The sequence below is a fragment of the Cololabis saira genome, chromosome 12 (assembly GCF_033807715.1).
Source record: "Cololabis saira isolate AMF1-May2022 chromosome 12, fColSai1.1, whole genome shotgun sequence".
In the NCBI taxonomy this organism is placed as follows: Eukaryota; Metazoa; Chordata; class Actinopteri; order Beloniformes; family Belonidae; genus Cololabis; species Cololabis saira.
This window is the reverse complement of record NC_084598.1, coordinates 34152506-34173764: the sequence shown is the minus strand read 5'-3', so window position 1 is coordinate 34173764 and position 21259 is coordinate 34152506. Positions and strand designations below refer to the sequence as shown.

The window sequence follows — 21259 nt, the reverse complement described above, 5'->3', positions numbered from 1 at the left end:
TTATTTATTCATTTAATTCCTGCTCGTTTCACGCGTGCTGTAACTCCCCTGCAATGTGTTGCACTCGTGTTTACATTCTTAGCCTCCATTGCAGGCAACTGCATCACCTGTCTCACCTCTTGCATCACCAGTACATGCTGCGTCAGGGTAAATCTGCAGTGCAGGCCCTTCATGAACTGGAGGTTCTGACCACTGATTATGTCGGAGAGGACACCTTACTGACATGCGCAGATGTGGGTCAACACGAGGCCTCCAGCCCTGTGACGGTTCGCACCATCGTCAGAGGCCGGATCCACGTGCGGACGGGGAACATAGGCAAGTACTGGCAGACTTTTCTGATGCTGATTTGATGAACTCTGAGTTTTTGCACTGTGTGTTGAGAGAATCACAGCTAATGTCCTAAAATATCCATCCAACCATTAGATAGACCTTATTTATCTTGTGAGGCGTTGGTGGGAGCTGATGCCATAAACAGTCATATACTTTAAATTCAGAGATTCATCTAATGTTACCATAACATTAAGAGTCAAACTTTCCAAATAAATCTTACTACTTCTTCCACAAAACTTGTCAAATACAAAAAAAAATGTTGGCTTGATGAAATTAAAATATATATTTAGGAAATTCTCAAATGGGAAGCATGAAAGTCCTGACATCGACAAATGAAAAAGAAAAAAGAGTCTCTGTTTCTCCAAGATCCTCGGATTCCTGTGAATCGATCATCAGTAATCCCTTGTTGTTCAGTCCGTCCAACCGTGAACGTTAATGTAGAATAAGTAAGTGGGTTTGATCTTGGTTGCCTTCATGCAGTGCTCCTGAGATGTATTTTGTGAGTAAGATGCTCCATGGTTTATTCAGTGAGGGGAAAAAAACTCTTTTTCCTTTTATAATATACTCTTAAAAAAGATTGACAACTGACTCCTGGGATGCAAATTCGGGTAGTGAGTGAATAAGTAGTATGAAGTGTGTATGGCTTGGTAGTTACAGCCAAAGGAAAAACACAAAATCACCAATTACATCATCTGAAATTATGCTCAAAAAATGGAGCATTAGATTGAGAATTAATACTGTCTTTTTAGCCTTATTATTGTAAAAATGACAGCAAATCTCCATATGACTGAGGTGCCAAAGCTAAACAAATATCTCACTGTGATATCCACTCCATGTGCCTCTTTTATTGCGCTCTTCCAATTACGGGCCGGTGTGCCCCTGCAGCACGATGGCAGATGACGATAGCTTCCTTGGCATTAATCAACAGTTGAAATGATACTTCCTCTCATAGACAAAGCATCCTGAATCTTCAGGCCAAAGAAATCTGGAGCAGTGTCATTGTTTGAGCTAAATACGCCAATATTTTCCCTTTGTGCTTATCACTCAAAGCAGGTTGAGAGCACGGCGGGTTATTGGGGGGGGCGGAGGGAGGGCGGGATGTGTCTGCCATGTAAATTCCAGTCATGACTCTGATATCCATCAGGTGTCCCGGCTGACAGTCGGAATCCATTTGAGGAAGGAGCACTTGCAAACCCTATTCTTTGTTTCTGGTTCCATCTCTTCCCGTCTTTCTCACATTTGTCTTCACTCTTCATCAGTGCCTTTCTGTTTCCTCCAATCATCCAGTTACCCACTTACTATTCTTGGACACACGCTCTCATCCAACCTCTGTCTCGCCATTTGTTTTGTTATTTCACCCTTTCCTGTATCCACGACGTTTCTCTTTTTCCATCAAACAACAATTAATCAGCATTTAGTGGGCGGTAAACAATGTAAAGCTGAGATTTGACGGAAATGCCACTCTCCGAGAGAGACACAGACACGCATGCTTATCAGCTCATTCGCTCTTCTCAAGTAGCAGTGCCCTCCTATGCACTCGCACACATATAGACAGACAGGTGAAACAGAGCGTGCACAGGTTGTGTGATGAGACCGGATGGTAGAAATGAGGGGTTTGCAGCTAGAGTATTGCACTTGCATCATATAGAAGCCCCAACAACAATTATATTGTGTGAGTTTCAAGTTCAGTAGAATAACAACACGGCCTTTTGTGGAGACTTCTGGAAACTTCTTCAAACTTTAAATCCCTTCACAATGCCCCCCCCCAAAAAGTCACACTAGCCAAACTGAGAGGCAGGCTTTGTTTTTTTTGTTAAAGCTGTGGAGATTGCAGCTTGAGAGGTGATGGAAGGAGATTTTCAAGTGATTTTTATGATGCACAGTCAAAAAAAAAACAGAAGAAGAGTTGTTTTCTAGCAGGAAGGGCTACTAAATTAGTATCATAGTGAAGAGCAGTCTAATGTCAAGGTTTATTTTCTTAAGCAGCCCTGAAACCCGAAGACTTTCCAACCAGAGGATGTGCTGGATAGTTACGTCCTGCCATGGTCACCGGACCAACAGCCCTCTGAGCTGGGGCATAAAAATTGGTGCATATGGGAAATAAAGGTGCACCATAAGATATTGTTCTGGCTAAAAAGGCAGATGTCTTTGATGTTTATTTTCTCTATTTATTTTATTAAACGAGGCAAACAAGCACTCAGAACCAGGACTGAACATTTTACCTTGTAACTACAGTCTATGAATAAGTCTCAAAACCATAAATTCAAACATCCAAGTACTCTTAAAAGACCGAAGACACCCGTCCTATAACGCTGCAGGCTTGATGTTCATGTTTAAGTCCTGGTTTATAAAAGTAATCTGTGGGTTAAAGGTTCTAGTCATCTTTCAGTTCTTTTTTTTAACTCGATATAAGCATCCCTATAGCTGTTTTGCTGCTCTCTGTCTCTTCCGTACTTCCTGTGCGCATGTTTTTTTCCTCTCTGCTGACTGCTTTGGATAGAACATGCCGTTTTTAAAACTGTGACTCTTTTATGCAGATTATGGTTAATTTAGCTGTCTACAGCCAAGTTGAGCGTGTTAAAAAACACAAAAAACAATGAATCGAATAACCTTAATGAAGGTGTGGGGGAAAAAAATATTTTCGATTAAAGAAAAAGAAAATGAGTGCTGGGAATTAAATGGCTCCTCTGATGAATTAATGTAGTGAACCATTATTTTTTCTACCTTACTGGCCTTGATGTGAGCCATCATGTCCATTATTGAAAAGACATGCTGCATAATCTTTCTTTTTTTAAATTATATAATCAGGTTCATCTGTGACCAGGCCTTTATAATTAAAAAGCAATACAGTCCTGACTACTTACCGCTTCCCAACTTCATGTGTTTAAATCATGCATGCTGTTAATCATGCCTTTACTCCAACCCTTTGGGAATTCATCCGAAGCTTTATTGAAAGAAATGAGTGGCAGACTGTCATTTCTGTAGGAAAAAAGAGGTAATACAGCAAACGGTTTTCTTTTTAATTATCACAAGGTGGGATTGACAAGTAATTAATTAAATGGGGATGGTGTACTCTGTCAGGCCCATTCAATCATTGCAGGATGGAGGCTTTATGGACATCGGGAGGGACCAGAGGAATTTGCTCAGCTGAATAATAGAGTTTTTAAAATCTTGACTGATGCATTGGAGGGTTGGGTTTGTCTGATGAAAAACACGAGGCTATAAAACCGTGACTATTTTGCCACTTTTATACCGTTTATAGTTGCAAGGCTGACTGAGCTAAAACAAACACAAAAAAAAAACAGATTTAATTTGCTAATCTCAAATAAACTGTGATGTCTTATTAACTCTGGTTAATAAATTTGGGATTTCTGAAACCAATATTCAAGCAAATGCACAAAACAATAGGTGGCAGATGAATAGGGAGTGAATGATGACATTTTTGTACGTGAAGGTCAAGAAGAACTTTAGAAAAGTTAGTTTTATGAGTGTTTTTTGATCTGCTATTATCCACTTGAAATTAAAAGGTCTGATGAAGATTTTCTGTTTCTTTTTAGTTTACAGAGCCAGGGCTGCGCATCAAAACCATTTTCATTTATTACAATTTAAGACACGTGTGTGTGTGTGTGTGTGTGTGTGTGTGTGTGTGTGTGTGTGTGTGTGTGTGTGTGTGTGTGTGTGTAATTTATATACAATAAATCCACAAGATGGGCAGCTAGAAGATGGTGAGGAGATGATGACTGAATCTGACAAAAAGTAGAAATTGGAAAGAATGACTGATCCTACCTCTGAATAGTTATCCAGCAGCGCTGTTGTTTGTTTGTTTGCTATCCGGATGTCCTGCTGGGTGCTTTTCACATTTTTATTTCTAAAGAAAAATAGTTGACTGCCTGTGCTAGACTCAGGGTTGATGAGAGGAGATTACAGGCAACAAAGTGGACTAGAAAAGGATAGGTTTGACCGCTGAACAGAACTGTGACATGTTCAGGTTAGTGGAATCATTTTTATGTTAAATTGGGAAGCTTTATGCAATGAATTCTTGTTTTAGCTGAAAAATAACTTTTAGTTCCAGATACTTCCATGGACTCTTGCATGCTGGCGTGGCTGAGCTGAGCCGTTTATGTGATAGTTTGTGATGGCTAACTCATAAAAAGAAAAGTAATATCACATACTAAGTGCATTTCAGAATATAGAAAACTGGAGCATTGGTCATATCCTACTTAAAGTGATTGTTTTGAAGCTGTAATGTTCGACAAAAAAAAGAAACAGTTTATACAGTATTCAGGTGGATGAGAAGCCCAGAAAAATTGTTTTGCCGAATTAGTCATGGCTACATCCTGTCTTTCCAACTTTCACCGTCCAGCCTTTTTACCCCTGCTCACACCCCCCGACATACACTAACACACACAAACAGAGAGCATGTATCTGCTTCAGCACAGTAGAGAAGGCTGATTAGAACCTTCTCCAGACCTGACGGTGCTCGTCGTCTGCAGAAGCCTGATAAGCACTGCAGAGACTGACTGTTGGAGCAGGAGAGGGCTGAGAGAATTCCCCCTGAAGCTGTCAGAATTGGGACCTAAATATCGCTGAAATTTACCTAACTATAGGTAACGTAAGAGTGCACGTACATTACATCTCACTCATTAAGAGTTGTTGCTGTTGGCGCATTAATGCCTGACTACATTAGCCTTGCTGTCAGCCTTGAGGAGGGACAGAATCTGCTTATTCTGGAAGGCCAGTGGCCTGGAACAGGGAGGCAGAAGAAATCGAATATTGCATACTACTTTGACCAACTCTACCCCTCAGTCTTCGCTCCTATTTGTTCTGCAGGCCAGTAAATCAGTGGTTTGTTGTGGCCTTAACCTCAAAGAAGTGCCAGCAGAGCAGAGAGGGCGGGCAGGTGGGGGTAGTGCAGACTGGGGTTATTGTCATGCAACAGCAAGAGGCACTCAATAAATTTGATAGAGTTCAGCCCCATGGTACTTTGTTCACCATTACTCTTCTCCAGAGAGACAACGCAGAGCCGCACATGCTCAGCGGGGCTTTCTGCCTGCAACACAAACCTGGAATATCAACTTACATTTCCGTGATGAGGATTATCAGCTTTGTCGCTGTGATTCAGCAGCCGGGGACGGATAATAGGACTGAGAACAAGACACCCATGTCAACCTTGATGAGCACTTATCTGATGAGCCTAATGATGGCTCTAGTGATTGTCGATTTAATTAGGGTAATAATGGGGTTTCTCATCATTACATTCATTTTATCGACGTGTGATACTGCGCGTTCATTTTTATCATATCGTATAATTCTATCCTTCATCAAAGCATTTATGGAAACAAAATGTAGTCCATTATGATGTCATGGGAAGAGATCTGAGGCATCTTATTGATTAGATATGCTTATTACGCAGCAGGAGAAAACTGTTTTCACACTAACATTAGGGATTTATAAATCAGACCAATGCGTTCAGCTCAGCGACGTTGTCAGAGAAGGGTGATGGATGATGAGGAGAATCCACTGGGACAGCAGACACCTCTCCCATTAATCTGCACAACTCTGCTGTCTCTGTCTGTTTGCATGGCAACATCAGCTCTCCATTACTCATTTAGCCCCTACCCATTATCCGTTTGTTGATGAAGGAATGTGCCTCTAAAAATTTGCAGGGTGCTTTTTGGCTTCTCTTCTGAAACTCCCACAAGCTAACTGATGTGACAGTTCTGGCCAGTGAAGGCACTTAATTGCTGCACTCGCTCTATTTTTTTTTATGAAAGCATCACAGATGCGTACTCTCTCTGTGAAAATGCCACAACTTGGGTTGTGTTCTAAAGTGACTCATTTTGACATGTTGTAATCAAAAAAGGTTTTATACAGATTTAAAAGTCACTCTGCAATGATACAACATCAACATATCATTCAGGATATGTGTAAGAGACGCACCTTAAGCTCATTACAAGAGTTTATTATGCAGAATGTCCTCCTTTTAAATGCCCCCTTGTGGTCAGAAGTGGTATTGCTACATAGATTGGCTTTAACTCGTACTTCCTCTGACTGTTAAATTATAAAGTGACTGGTTCCAATTGTTGGCCTTTTCTTAGAAAATTACACAAAACAAATCTTTTGAAGCTGATACATTGTAGCAGGCTGGCTCTTAACAATTATCTATCTGTCCATTTCTATTACTGTGAACTGCAAACTTTTGTGAACTGCTCTTAAATGTGAAAAAGCCTTTTTTTTATTTTTTTTACTTCTATAATGCTGTTGCTGGCTGGGTCAGGATGGTTTAATATTAGAAAAAAACTTAAAATAAAGAGGATCTTTGCCTCAGAGGAATGTCAAGTGGAGAAAAGTGCAGTTGAGTTCTGCAGGGGGGTCTTATCAACATAATCCCATAAATAATGTTAAGTGGCATGAAAAATAAAAATACCTGTAGCAAGTTATGTATTTAAGCTTCTTGTTGAAGAGTCTATACAACATGTCTTGACTCCACACACCCAGGCAAAAAAAACACACCGAGACTATCCATCAGTCAGCGTGACTCCTCATGCTGCCAGATGCTTCTGGCCAGAACTCATTGGCAATTTCAGCCCACTAATTACCGTTGAAGGTTTGTCTCCATGTATTGATCCTGCCTGGAGGGCTCTTGACCAAGAATTGACTTGGAATGGGTTCAGTTTGGCAGCATCTGCAGTGACGATGCGTTGTTTCACATGCTATTTGAGAGAGGACAAAGGCCTGAATATAGGTTTGATTTTTTAAAAATGTTTTTGTGAATTACACAGATAGGTTCACACTCTGTTCCAGCCTCTTAGATAAAAAAAATGGCACAATAACAGTTTTCTTTCACTCCGTTAGATTCCTGATGCACAAATAAGGACGCCATGTGTGATCAAACAACAGCAGCAGACCAATATATTTTATGGAGAGTGAGAGCTCGCGCTCCGGCTTTGCCTGTTAATCTTCAGCCAGGAGCCTCGTAACATTTTAAAAAAGGGCATGCACACTCATCAAACTGAAACCCTTGAAATAACACCCAGATAAAATCCAGTTGTGGACCATCTGGTGGTCTCCTCATGCGCCTGAATTATTTCCTCACTGTTCTGAGCGGTCTTGCACATGAATCTGTTTGTTTCTTCTACACAGCAGGATTTTTTTTTTAGTTTAATGATAAAAATGATATCACAATCTAGATGATCATACAAGCACTAAGTGAAGATTATGAAAGCTGATGTTTTTGTCTGTAATATGATGAATGTGTTTAAGTTGTGACAGCTTAAACACATTCATCCTTGTCCATAAATGGTGCAGATTAGCATGAATGAGCGGGTCTGATGATGACTACAGAGCCCTCCCTGCTCGGTGAATAAACCAATGTGGTGGTGTTGAGTTCTTCCTGTTATATCAGATAATCAGTAAATATTTTCCCATACAGGATGTGCAGTGGATCCCACCAGGAAGAGAGCAGTAGACAAGATGACGTCTCATTCTCACATCATCATACCTCGAGAAGTCACCAGTGGCTTCAGAGGAGGAAGCTTGTCACCCAGAAATATCCTCCACCTCAATGGTGAGCACTTGAATCCACAGCACAATGTTTCAAATAACTTGACCTTCATTAACCGTGGAGTTTCTGCACTCACCTGTCAGTATAACTCCAAGCCTGTGTTTGTGTGTCTTCTGCATCTCAGAGGAATATGTGTCTTTTATTGGGTCATTGGTCTTGCTGCAGCCTTGATCAGCTCAAGCAGATACATTTCACATTCTTTCTGTTGGCTGCACCACCCAAACACTCAATTTTCAGGCTAATTGAGCTTGCAGAGGCATCTCTGGTGGTTAGCCACATCACTGTTCGTGTGTGTGTGTGTGTGTGTGTGCGTGTGCGTGTTCCCATGCATGCAGAAATGCTGTCCAGGCAACGGCACACATTAACAATGGGGAAACCAATTTTTTCCTCAATTAGACAAGCCATCACCAGTCAACTTGTGTGCTATTGCTATTTTTTTCTCTCTGGTTCCGACTATGACAAAGTTACACACACATACACACACACACAAACAGACACACAGATAAGAAATTGACAACAGGAAGATACTTGCTGGGAATAATACAAATATTGTCTGAAATGTGTACAATTGCAAACCAGCCCTTAGAAATGATGCAGCATTTTGCAGTTGGGTTATTCGTGTTATGTACTTAAGCACTGATAAAGAGTAACATTTGCAAGTGCAACGGAGCAACCACTTTGTGCATAAAACGTATTCATGGATAGGTTCACCCCGAAAGTACTCGCATACTGTTGCTATCAGTTATTCACAGCTCTTATTACCTTGCAAAAACATGGTTGGTTCACTTTTTGCTCTATTCCTTACCTTCTCTCACCTTCCTCCCTGTGTCTCGTCTCTGAACTCCCTCTTCTCCACACTGCACCTTCTGCGCCATTTAAACATACAATGTGCCTAATTGCTTTTCCAGGAGTCCAGTCACAACAGTAAGACACCCTGAACAGAGCACCTAATCTGGGCTGTGTCTTTGCTTGTGGGTTTCTGCATTAGTAGTTTGTGGCTTTGCACGGTGTGGTGTAGCCAGACGCTATTAGGTTAGCTCACTGGCAGTTAAACCTGGTGCGTCTCTAATGATGAGACTCAGGAAAAATGTCCAAGGATAAGGAGTGATACTAGGAATGAAAAACAAAGAGGAAAGTGGGAATCAAAAAGTTTATTTGAAAGGGAAAAAAAGTAATCACTTAAAAATATAATATTCTAGTGGATAAGTAATTACATGTCATATGACCAACTATTTATTCAGGATAATTTTGATGCAGTATCTATGTTTTTTGTTTTTGTTTTGTAATCCTGTGCTCATCCTCCTAAAGCCACTCTATTTAGCATTACCACATCAGACCACATGGGGGCAACACATTACAAAAAGTTCACTTCTAGCAGGACAAAGTGGTTTTACAAGACATGGCGGGCCATCTGCGCTCATGAGCACGGTATTGTCAGTCACTTTGGTCAACACAGCAGATCTGTGTGCCCCTATGACCTATGTGGTCAGTAGTGGTGTTGCTTTACAGAGTGTGTTTAAGCATTAATAGTTATAGATACTCGGGTTTCAGCCTTGCAGAAACACTGTGGTCCAGCAGTACAGCACCAGTCGTGTGTCGCAGCCATTCCAGTCAATGAGAGTCGCCCTCCAGAAGCACTGCGGCAAAGTTTAGTGGCGTCCCAGAAGCGACCACTTGCTTTTGCCAGTCAGCTGCAGCTAAGCTACCCCAATTTATACACAACAGATTGAGCTGGCAAGAAGTATAATCTGATGTGGGTATTCACAGACTCCCTCTGTATATATGTGGCAGTTCTCTTTGCAAACACTGATAATTGAAAGAAGTACACAACAGGGGTGCAATGATTAGTCAACGTTGTCGACAAATAATCGATAATAAAAATAGTGGCCAATTAATTTATTTGTCGTCTATTGTCGGCAATAAGAAGATTTCAACAGAGTGAGGCATCTTCCTACCTTCCGATCTCTGCTGAGAGTTGCACGTGTTCAACAAATAGACTGCCAGGTGAACAATATGGCAGCAGCCGATGCAAAGCCACAGCGACTTGCAGCAAAGTTCAATAAAAGATTTATTTTTCAATGACGTGTCCATCTTTCTTCTCTTTTATTTTTAATTAGCACATTATTTAAACATCCTCATGCAAAATTTAAAAGCAGAGAACTAAACAAGCTAATCGACCTTCAGAACAGTCGTTAGTTACAGCCTTAGTACACAAATGTGAACAATCAATTAGGAAGAAGCTACTGCACTAGTATTTACACGCATGGGACTCAGGGGGGATGACTGTCTCACTTTTAGTCGTCACACTGACTGGACATTGTTGCAGTTTGAACTAATGGTTTTATTTTTGTTTTTTTTTTAGCTCTGATTGCAAAAAGGGAATGTTGATAAGTTTAAATTCTTATGTAGCAAGCAGTTTATAGCCAAACAAATTGGGAGGCTACTATGCAGCTAATTAGTTGCCACAGTTTTATCTAGTGCAGAGTAAATTTACATTCACAGTTAAGTTTAGCTATGGCTATAGACTCCTTCCTTTGTCCCAATATACATGAACATGACAGGAATCACTTTAATATCCAATGTACACACACACTCTGATGCGATAGGTGGTTTTAGCTTTCAGCTTGTTAGCATCAGGCTTTTCCAGTTGGCCTGTTATGCTATAAACCACAACAACAGACACATCTCTGGTTCAGCTGATGGCAGCCAGTTGTAAAGAAGGCAAACAACAGGAACTTCTTCTCTAATTACTGCGACAGAGGAAAGAGTATCAGTATTGTAGGGGGGATTTGTACAGAGCCTGTACATGGGTTGGAAGATAACAAGAAAGCATATAGCCTATTAGGTCACAGGTCTGATACAATTCCAACCTATTGCATTTTTGTTTTACAGATACACTTTATTTAGAAATATAATGTATTAAAGGGTAGCCCCTTGAGATGTAACATCTCATTTTCAAGGGGGTCCCATAAAACATACAACATTACAATACACAGACAAACAAACAAAACAGCAAGTAACCAGTCACATTTGTTACAGTCTTGTGACATAACATGTAGATACGTTTCTGTGAATTGTTTGTGACGTACGGTAGAGGTTTGGTGACACATTGAAACATTTGGAGGCCTGAGTCTAAATTAAGCTTTGATGCAGCAAAAATTTTACTTTCATGACTGGCCAGAAATACAGTCTACACTAGCTAACATGAACGAATGGTTAAAACAATGCACATTTAAAAAGGAAAAGGGAACTATTCTCAAGTGTTCTTGCATAGATATCTGCTTTGGTTTACTTTGCTTCCTCAGGAAATTGTTGCAGATAAGCAATGATGACACCCTCTTCTAAGATAAACCAGCATAAACTTTTATTTTTCTGATGACACTATGCAGCTTATTTACTTTGTTCCTAACCAGTCGATCAAAACCTGCCCAATTTGCAATTCAAGTATTGTGACATTTCAAAAAAGTTTGCTTCAAATTCTCTTGACAATATGTGGAAACACGATGAGTGAAAGCTGAAGAAATCTCAGCGGAAAGTCAACAGAGCACCACCAAACAACACCACGTTATCTCAATTATGTATGACTTTACAGATGGGCCTGAAACAAGTAAAAAGTACATTTTAAAATGAAAGAGAAAAGGGTACACAACACGTACACATTCTGTATGTAGCATCAAAGGAGAAGCTTTACAGATAGAGCAAGCTGTACAGAACAAAGCAGCGCTGGTTTAACGTATGTGAACTTTCCAGGGAAGGGTAAAAAACTGATGAGTGCATCAGGAATTAGTAAAGGTCGAGCGTCTGGTAGATAGCAAATACAGTTGGTAATGTAGCTGAAGAGCCTCATTAAAAGGCCACTTTAAATGAGCCTCGTATCTCTTTCTCTCCGCCATACTCTCTTTTTGTCTAATTTATCACTTCTCCTCTTCCATTTACTGATGCACCACATCCCCCCCTCCCCTTCACCTCGCTCCTCATATCTGGTTTCAATTTATGATCACCTCCAGTGATTTCAGGTTTATTCCTGCTATTACTGGTACATGCAACAAGCTCAGTCGTGTCTTTTAATGTTGTGTTTTTGTTGGTATGGATGGGTATAACTTGTTTCCTTTGTGTGCTGATGTCCGATTCTGTGTCTGGCATTAATTTGCCGCGGGGACGAATGGTGGAAATTAGCCTCTGGCTACAACCATGTGTATTTACACTTGTGTTTATTAATATGTACAGTCCCTGTCAACAAATAAAAATTGAATTGAATTGAATGTATAGACCTCCACATCGCAGGGCTTCTGTGTAGCCCTGAGATCTAGAAGAGAAGTTCAGAGTCAGAAGTTTGTCCAAGCACTCTGTCTTGGAGATTTGGAGAGTTGCATATGGTCAAACTGGCAAAAAAGATCAAATCCCATTTCATTGAGCCTGTTTTTGCTTCACAGCGAGGAATACTGCACATGCAGACAGACTGGGGATGGATTCAGGTCCAACGTCATCGTTAAGAAGCAGGGTCACAGCTGAAACCATCACACCCAGAGACCGCAACCCAAATCAACTGGACAGTGGGCGCAGGAAGCTGGACTGCATGGCTGCCGTCCATCAACGCGAGGCAAGGGAAGATGCCAAAGCAGCAAAAGTTGTGGTGAGGTCAATTTATTTACTTTAGGCCTCGATGAACTCTGAAAACCTGGTCAGACAGAAGGCAGAGCCAGACCAACTGCTCACGTTCTCACTCCCAAACGAGTCCTCCCAGAGCCAGTATGACAACTCTCAAATCCAATGTGCTGTTCAAGCTTCTGTAAGTTTGTGACTGCACACCAGGATATTAATTGTTCTTCTCTACCTTTAAACCAAGCTTTCTGCCCTCACCTTTGGGTGCACATGCTAAATGGGATTTCTGGCAGCAGTGGGTTTGTGTCTCAGACATTCCACACTTCACATTTCCTCTGGGAAGACCTCCTTTTTAGTTGTTTCACACCTCTGTTACAGCCAACACTGTGTGCAATAGAGCCGTTTTCACAAAAGGAAAACCATTCTGTTTACTCTGAAAATCAATTTGGGTTTGACTTGCCTGCTTTGATAACCATGCCTTTATTTGGACCGGGTCTCTACTCGAACCTTTTGGAGCAGATTAGGCCTGTGGAAAATATCAATATTTTATTTTCTCACACTCTTGGCTTTACTGCTATGATTTAGAAATCCCTTTGAGGTTTTAATGTATTAATAGTTGAAACATTTTTACTGGCTAGGGTCCCTGGCTTCATGTAGTTTATTGTACCATTTATAATATTAAAAGAGTTCAAGTCTCATATAGATAATAGAAAATATTTCACCCTATTATATGCTCATATTTATGTAAATGTATTTTCCAGAGACTTATGAAATGAAAACACTTTTTCTTTCTGCTTCTTCTTTCTTTCTTTTTTGGAACTCGCTGTGATAGTTTGTGAAAATGCACATAATACTGAATCACTTCAGGGATATTTGTTCTCAGTGTTGCAAAGTTGATTGAAAGGTTGGATGTATGAAATTTGCAGAAACATTGAAACTGTGTTAAAGGGTTTTTAAAAAGGTCATTTCTTGATCCCAGTGCTGGACGGGATGGAAACTGTGGATAATTAGCATCGGCTGCTCACTAAGCCTCCGTTCAACATGCACCGTGCTCCATCCAGAGTGTGTAATCAGAGAAGAGCCATTCAGCTGTTAATACATGGCTTGAAATAGTCACTGAAAGGTTATGATTTAGGCTCCTGCAAACTGGGTTTTTATTGTCTCTGTTTTGGCTGCTGTTTTTATCGGTTATGGTGACATTTTACTCTGAAGACTCAGCGGTGACAGAAAGTAGAAACCTTTTAGTCATGAACTACAACTGCACAAAGAAGAGTGAAAATGTGCAGTTGATAGAAAACTTAAAAAAGGAACCCACAATGCATCTTTACAATAAAAATGTTGGGTGATGGTCAAGTAAGTGGTTTGCATAACACTATTTTGAAATATTTCTGAGCCCCTTCCTGTTGTCCTCTGGTGTCAGGTTCACACCAAAGATGCCAAGTTCCCTAGAGAAGTTCATCCAGTAAAACCCGAGGGAGAGCACAGCAAGGCAGAGAGAATCGCCAACATGCTGGGCCAAGCCATCACCACCCAGCACCTCCTCTATGCCAGCCTGGGTTCTGCTGAATACATGGAGTTTGTCCTTAAAAATCCCTTCAATGTGCCTCAGACCGTCACCATTCAGAGTGATGACCCGGAGCTCAGGTAAGGTTCTCCGATCGGGATGTTTTTGACATTTGGGGGAAACCCCGTCTTCAAATGTTTGCTTGGGCAGCCACATCTCAGTGGGTCGAGTTGGTCGTCCTCCAGTTGGAAATGTTGAGATGTCTCTGCCAGATGCTGAAGTATGCTTCCAGCTCTGTGGTTTCAGTACATCTGTATGGGTATTCTGCAGATATATTCTTTGTACTGGCTGCCTCTGCACCTCTTTGTTGCGTGCCAAACTTGTCCAGTGACAATAATGTTAATATGCATCTAATCTAATGCTGCTGTCGTTTGAATGAGTTTTGACATCCTTTTACTACAATAAGCAAGACCTTTCCTGACTAAAAGATTTTGCCTGGATGGCAGAACTCATTGCTCCTAAACTTGTCTTTGTATATTAGTATTAATGCACAAATGCACAAGTTACCCATGCTGTGTTAACTAGACCATCCATATAAACATGTGGATCATGGCTTTTGAACGACTGCAGTTAGTCCAGGACAGTCCATCTTTACAGAGAACCCTGAGAAGGTCTCTGCAAACACTTGTCTGGATTATCTGAATCTTTTTATGACATCATATACTCCACATGATTCCTCGCATTTTTACATTACGTATAAACTGTTACATTTATTGTCTACACACTGTAGACTATTAGTGAACCTCTTGGCCTCTTGATTTTTGAGCAGCTCAGTCTTTCAGAGATCCAGTTTTTCCTCAATGCCGTGCTCTCAAGCAGTTTCAATTGAGATAATAATGTGTTTTATTTTCAATATGTATTCAAAACTCTGTCTATTTGATTTTCTTGCACCAAATGCAAAACAATAAGATATTATTATTATTATATAACAACATTCTCAATTTGAATATACTGTATTTGTATGTATATCCTTTGTATCAAAATAAGGTTAAAATTACTTGCAAATCTTTGAGTTTGATTTTAGACGGAACCAAATCCTTTTCATAAAACAAGGTAATGTTTTACTATCATGTGTCTTGTATTTTAAAATTGAAGTAGATGTTTCAGATTTATTGGAGGGCGTCCAGTCTGGCAGGCTAGGTGTGATTGTGCGTTTCTGTGATGTGTGTGTTATCCTCCCGTAACAAGTCTTGCTGCACCATGAAACTGTGTTCACACATTCAGAGTGTTTTTCCAATTGTGATGGTACAGCGCTACAATCTATTTTCACTCTGGATTAGACTTGCCATTTAAAGTTTTCGCCTTCTCACCTCTGTGAGGTTGTCATGCAGATGTGCAGTCACAGGAATTAAAGACCACCTGTTCTGTAGACGTGATCCATAAAATTGTAAAAATATGAGATTACATGATTAGACATTGGATTCAGTTGGAGTTGATTGGACTGTATATGGATCATAACAAGATGGATTCAAACTAAGTGGAATACAACTTCCTTATAACTGGAATGATTTGGTCTCTAAATAATTGAACTTGTTTCCCTTTTTTTTCTAAATTAATCAAAATTTAATTAAACAAAATAACATGATCATCAGCAAACTGTAACTTAAGCAGCTAAAAGGAATTCAGCTGACATGCTCTTATCACTGACGGCTTCATTTCCCTTTTCTGCTGTGACAAAATTTGAGTTATAGATGTAATCAGCTTATCATCAAAGCAAAACAGTTACACTATAAATTCCACGTGATAGAAATCTTGGAAGGAATATAATCCCAGCATCAACTCTCTCAGTTTATATTGCACTTTAATCTCATATTTCATGCTTTTATGTAGTGATTTGGAATTACACGCATGGATACATTTGGTGGCACACTTCCATTAAAGAAATAAAAAGCAACCATTGTTACTGCAATAAATTGAAGCAGTCAGAAGTAAAAAATAATTGACTGAAAATTAACTAATGAAAATCAAACATAGTTTTTGAATTGTGGTTTAATAAAATTATACAAATACGTTGGTATCTATAGAAAATATTGAAAATAATTGCCTTGGTGTGTCCTGTAATAAGTGTCACAAGTGTCTTCAGTTTTCCGTCAGTCAGTCTGACTATTTAAATCGTACAAAGTTGCCACTCTGCTGTTTGGTATCATGGTGTTCACCACACTGAATGTGGACCAGAGAAAGCAAAGGACAGAGATCAGGGGCGGAGCAGGGGTCCCAGCCTAGGGGGGGCGAAGCATTCTAGATGGGCCCTTGTGGCCTAAACATCCCCGTTAAAACATAATCGCTAAAAAAATGCCACAGATCAGCCCCTCAGACACACAACCACAGCAGCAGGCGACACGGTCAGAACCATTCACATGAGGTTTCAGCACCATGGATTTTGCCAGTCATTATGTCAAACCTAATTATAAGCCTAATGCAGAGTTTAAGATATAAGTATCAAACTGGAGATAAAAATCAAATGACATCCAGTGATGTCTCTGGAAGCTCATTTCCACCAGTAAAAGAAAAAAATAAGATGAAATCTTAGCCTTAAAAATAAAAATATCCCCACGGTAGTCATAATTATGACATAAAAAGTCATAATTTCAACTTTTTATCTCATAATTTCGACTTTTTATCTCATAATTTCGACAGTACACAGGAGTACACATTTAACGATCAGCCGGTTCTTCATCGCCGCAAACCTTTCAATCACTTTGCTCTCACCAATGGCGATGTCCCTCTCGATTGAGAGCAAGGTGAGGTTTGAGGCCTCATCCATGCAGCCCGGACATAGTTTTAAATCATTTCAGCTGCTGAAACTCAGCATGACTTTCCTGCTTTAAGGCTACTTCTGATGCGACAACTGGCTAAAGGCTGATTTATGGTTCCGCATTACACCAACACAGAGCCTACGGCGTAAGGTACGCGGCGACGCGCACCCTACGCCGTACCCTACGGCGTAGGCTCTGCGTTGGTGTAACGCGGAACCATAAATCAGGCTTAAAAGTAAACAGACAAACAGGCAGACACACAAGGAAAGAAGGGACTATTTCTTTCATTTAAATTTTTTAAACAACTTCATCATTATGAACGTAATTCTTATATAGTCCAACTTTCCTTACTTTTTTTTTTTTTTCCTCTTCGCCGTGGGCCCCCACACAGCAGTGGGCCCGGGGCGGCCGCCCCCTCTGCCTGCTCCGCTAGTGACAGAGATGTCTGAGGAGATCAGAAAGACATAGCTTGACAAGAATGTTAAAGGTAAAGGCTAGAAGATGAATGATAACCAAGGACCGCAGAACAACTTTCAGACAGTTTCAAGGTGAACTCCAAGGTCAAGCTACATCAGTGTTAGATCAACCGATCTAAAGTGGACTTAAGGGAAGAAGATCGAGGATGAGTCCACTGTTGAAAGTAAATCATAGGAAAGTAAGTAATTTGTGGAAATGCATATTAACAAACCACAAAGATTCAGGGAGAATATCCTTTTGACAGATGACAAAAAAACTGGAGCCTCTGGCAAGTCACATCAGCTCTGTGAACAGACGCAAAAATGAAGTATTCGGGGAAAAAAGAACGCCGCACTTGATGTGAAACATGGAGGAGGCTCAATTATGTTGCGGGGGCTCCCTGCTGCATCCGGTGCAAGGTGTCTTGAATCTGTGCAGGGTGCAATGAAACATGCGGCCAAGTGCCAAAAAACTTGGTCTCAGTCCTAGGTCATGAAGCTCCAACAGGGTAATGACCCAAAACATAACTAAAAACTATTACAGGCTACTACAACTCCAGGTTTACACCCAAAACAGTGGCCTGGATTCCAATTTCTGTCCCATGGTTTTCTCACTGGACCCTGACAGATTTAATTGGTGTTTCTTTATTTATTATCTTTGGCCAGCAATGGAGTGTGATGAGTTATGCAACACTAAATCAGCCTTTGTTCGAGATGAATGCTTCCCCAAAACAGAATAGACCTAGTTGTTTCTCCTTCCATGAATGTTTTCAGGTTGCTTTTGTCACTCTAAACTTGTCACGAAGCTATGATCTGTGGGTAATTCCCTCAGGCAAATTCTGCAAAAATGCAGACTCACGCAAAGTGTCCATCAATGGCTGACGCTTACAAGAGAGCTCTTGTGCACTTGACAATATGAGAGTGGGCCTCCACAGGCTGTGGCAGTGGGAATGTGCCTCATACCATTAGGGTAGGGTCTATATAAGTTTGATTTCATGTTATATGTTGTTTTGTTAATCAATGTCCTTCAAGAAGGAAAGTCGGCTCAGTTTCATATGACATGAATGTCCTCATGGACACCACAGAGGAATTTTTGGAATGTTTTAATGTGTAAATTGAAAAATCTTCTTTGTTTGCAAACTTTGTTGACTTTATCAAATCCTAAAACATGTTTCAAGTGAGTGTAAAAGCACATTTATGGCTAGATAGTGAGGAAGATGGCTTTTTTTAATGTACAGGGCCAAGTATGATAACATGCTGACTGCATTAATGTTTTGGCTCTTGAAGTGCATTGGAAATCAAAAACATAAACGATATCGGAACCTTAATCGTATGCAAATGATTTTCAATATAACGATTTCAGCGAATGCATCACAAAACTGGGCTCCCTCATAATGATTGAAATAACTCTGACTTAGGTATGTTAAATGGTTTTGTATAACTGTAGCTCTGTAAAAATCTTCCTTTCTCATCTTTTTCATCTGGAAAAAAAACCTATTACTATAAATGATTGGCTTTGCTCTAATGGGAACATCAGTAGTTTAAAAAATTGTAAAAAGTAAAAGCACGATAACACTGTTCCAAGTCCAAAAGCGATATTTTGACATCTCGCCCTTCAAAAATGCTTTTAATCATGAATACCAGCAGGGCAAATGCATTATTTTGGCTTGTGGAATACTTTTTTCAGGTTGTAAAGGCTTGTTCCAAGTTTCAATATTCTAAATTGGTTAGCAGATGTGTAATTTTGTGGGAAATTGCATGGCTGGTGATTTAATTCACTTAAGTTTTCAGTTCACAATTCCACTTCATAAACTCAATGAGGATGAGTGACTGAGCTGTCTGCTGTGATGAGTTGGAGTTTTGAGATGACAGGAAAGAGAGATGAACAAACACAGAAAGTCAAGGGATATCTCTTCATAAGACACAAAAGAGAACAATATTACTGACAATGATTTTGATACATGCATACAGGAAGAGTAAAGAGAACAGAGTGAGAAAAGAGCTCACTGCAGCCTGGGAGATGGGCCTGAGAATGGTCTATTCCTTAAAGGTGACATAATATGGCATTTAATGTATATTTTAAACAGGCCTTGAATGTCTTAAAAACAAGCTTTTGATTATTTTTTCTACATAAATCAGAAATTCAGCCTCTGGGCCATGTCTTTATTTTTACCGCTTCTGACCTCCTTCTCTATGAGGGATTCTGAGGGGATGGGGGGCTATGATAATGAGGCTCTGCGCTGATTGGCTGCCTGAATGACATGTAGCAGGGGAGGGAACAAAGCCTCGCTCTGGGCAGAAGAGAAGGCTGCGTACACTATTAAAGCGTGTCCCATGCGAGTGAGCGTCAGCGACAAAATCAATTCCATTAATTTATTTTCTATTGGACTGTCCTAACTGGCCGCAAGTTTAACTGTTTCAGTGTGGACAGAGAGCGTCCAATGTCACGCAGCTCGACGCGATAGTCGGACGCTCGCATGCAGTAAGACACGGTGTAAACGACTCCCTGGGATCTTAAAGCCTGAATTACGGTTCTGCGTTAAATCGACGCGTACTCTACGCCGTAGGCTCTGCGTTGGTGTAATGCGGAACCATAAATCAGCCTTTAGTCACCTCGTCTTCACACTAATTCACACAGGAAGATTTAATTGAATTCTAAACAGGTACACCACAGTTATTTACTCCGATTCCTCATCATTTCATTTCTTATGTTACAAGACAAATGAATCATGTTAACTGTAAAGAAATCACCAGGAGACCAGGAGACTACTCCTGGTCTGAAGGTGTCGTTGAACAGCTTCAGGTGCATTGCTTGGAAGATCTGAAACCAGACAGAAAATAATGTATTACTAATAGAGCTCTGGTGTTACCTAACGGGTAACACCGGAGCTAGGCTAAATACTTAGCCCATGCAAAGATCATACTTGTAGACAAATATAAATAACATAAAAAATTAGCGTCACTTACCGCTGACTCTTGTGCAGTTGCCGGGTCCGTACTGTTGGTACTGATCCTTTTATGAGGAGTGTCAATGCAAAACCAAATTTTTACTCGCCCTCGTTTTTCAAACAGCCACACGATTCACCGCTTCCAAACAATGGCGGAAGCTCGGGTTGGAGGAGTTAGTTGTGGGCTTGCTTTCATGCAACGGAGGCCGACCTATGGAAATTGCTCCCGTCGTTACGCAACGACGGGAGCAGAATCTGAACGGCTCGTAGATCCACATGACACTGGAAGGATCATCCGGGCGGCTGTACAGACACTGCAGAATTTGGTTGCTTTACTCCTTCTCTGAGTTGGCAGGGTGAGGGGAGACCACTTTATATATGTTTAAGCAAGAAACATGTTTTTCATAATAGGTCCCCTTTAAATGCTCAGGTCTAAAGACAACAACTTAATTTTTTTCTCACTTTAGATACAAGAAATTCACCATTATCTAGGTCTTAATGTCATTGAAACATGTTTGTTGTCCAGCTAACTTGATGGACTCATCAAGCTTCGTGGCTAGGTATCTCTTAACCTAATTATGGCACCTACTGGTAGCATATTTATAGAGTAAAAAGTAGTGACCCAAGTACAGAACCCTGTGGAACACCATAACCACCCCTGGGAGGAGGTGTAACATGAGCAAAGTGAAATCTATCAGATAAATATGACTTGTGCCAAGCTAATGTTATTCCTTTAATCCCAATGACATGTTCAACCCTCCGTAATAGAAGGTTGCAATCAACTGTTGTTGTTACTATAAGGATGGACAGAAAGACAGATTCTTTATTTATCCCACAGGGGGAATTATAGTGTTTCAGCAGCATATACATTCACAAAAACAATTGCAAATGTAGAATAGAATTTAAAATTAAATTTTAATTTCTTTGTATCTATTACATTTGTGTTTTGTGGGTACGTTATTTATTCGTAATTCTTCATTTAGAAACCGCATTTGTACAATGCCTTATGTATTTTTATTTTATCCACAGTTTGGGTTGTT

General features: G+C 40.3%; 1 protein-coding gene across 2 annotated transcripts in view; it reads left to right on the top strand.

The window, feature by feature from the left end:
- Positions 1–21259, top strand: part of nphp4 (nephronophthisis 4) — a 249953-nt gene that overhangs the window by 204225 nt on the left and 24469 nt on the right. For both annotated transcript variants that reach the window (XM_061736682.1, XM_061736683.1), the window contains exons 17-20: positions 132–315; positions 7763–7897; positions 12328–12527; positions 13917–14140. In XM_061736682.1, the coding sequence (XP_061592666.1) occupies positions 132–315; positions 7763–7897; positions 12328–12527; positions 13917–14140 (743 nt within the window). The remainder of the gene's footprint in view (positions 1–131; positions 316–7762; positions 7898–12327; positions 12528–13916; positions 14141–21259) is intronic.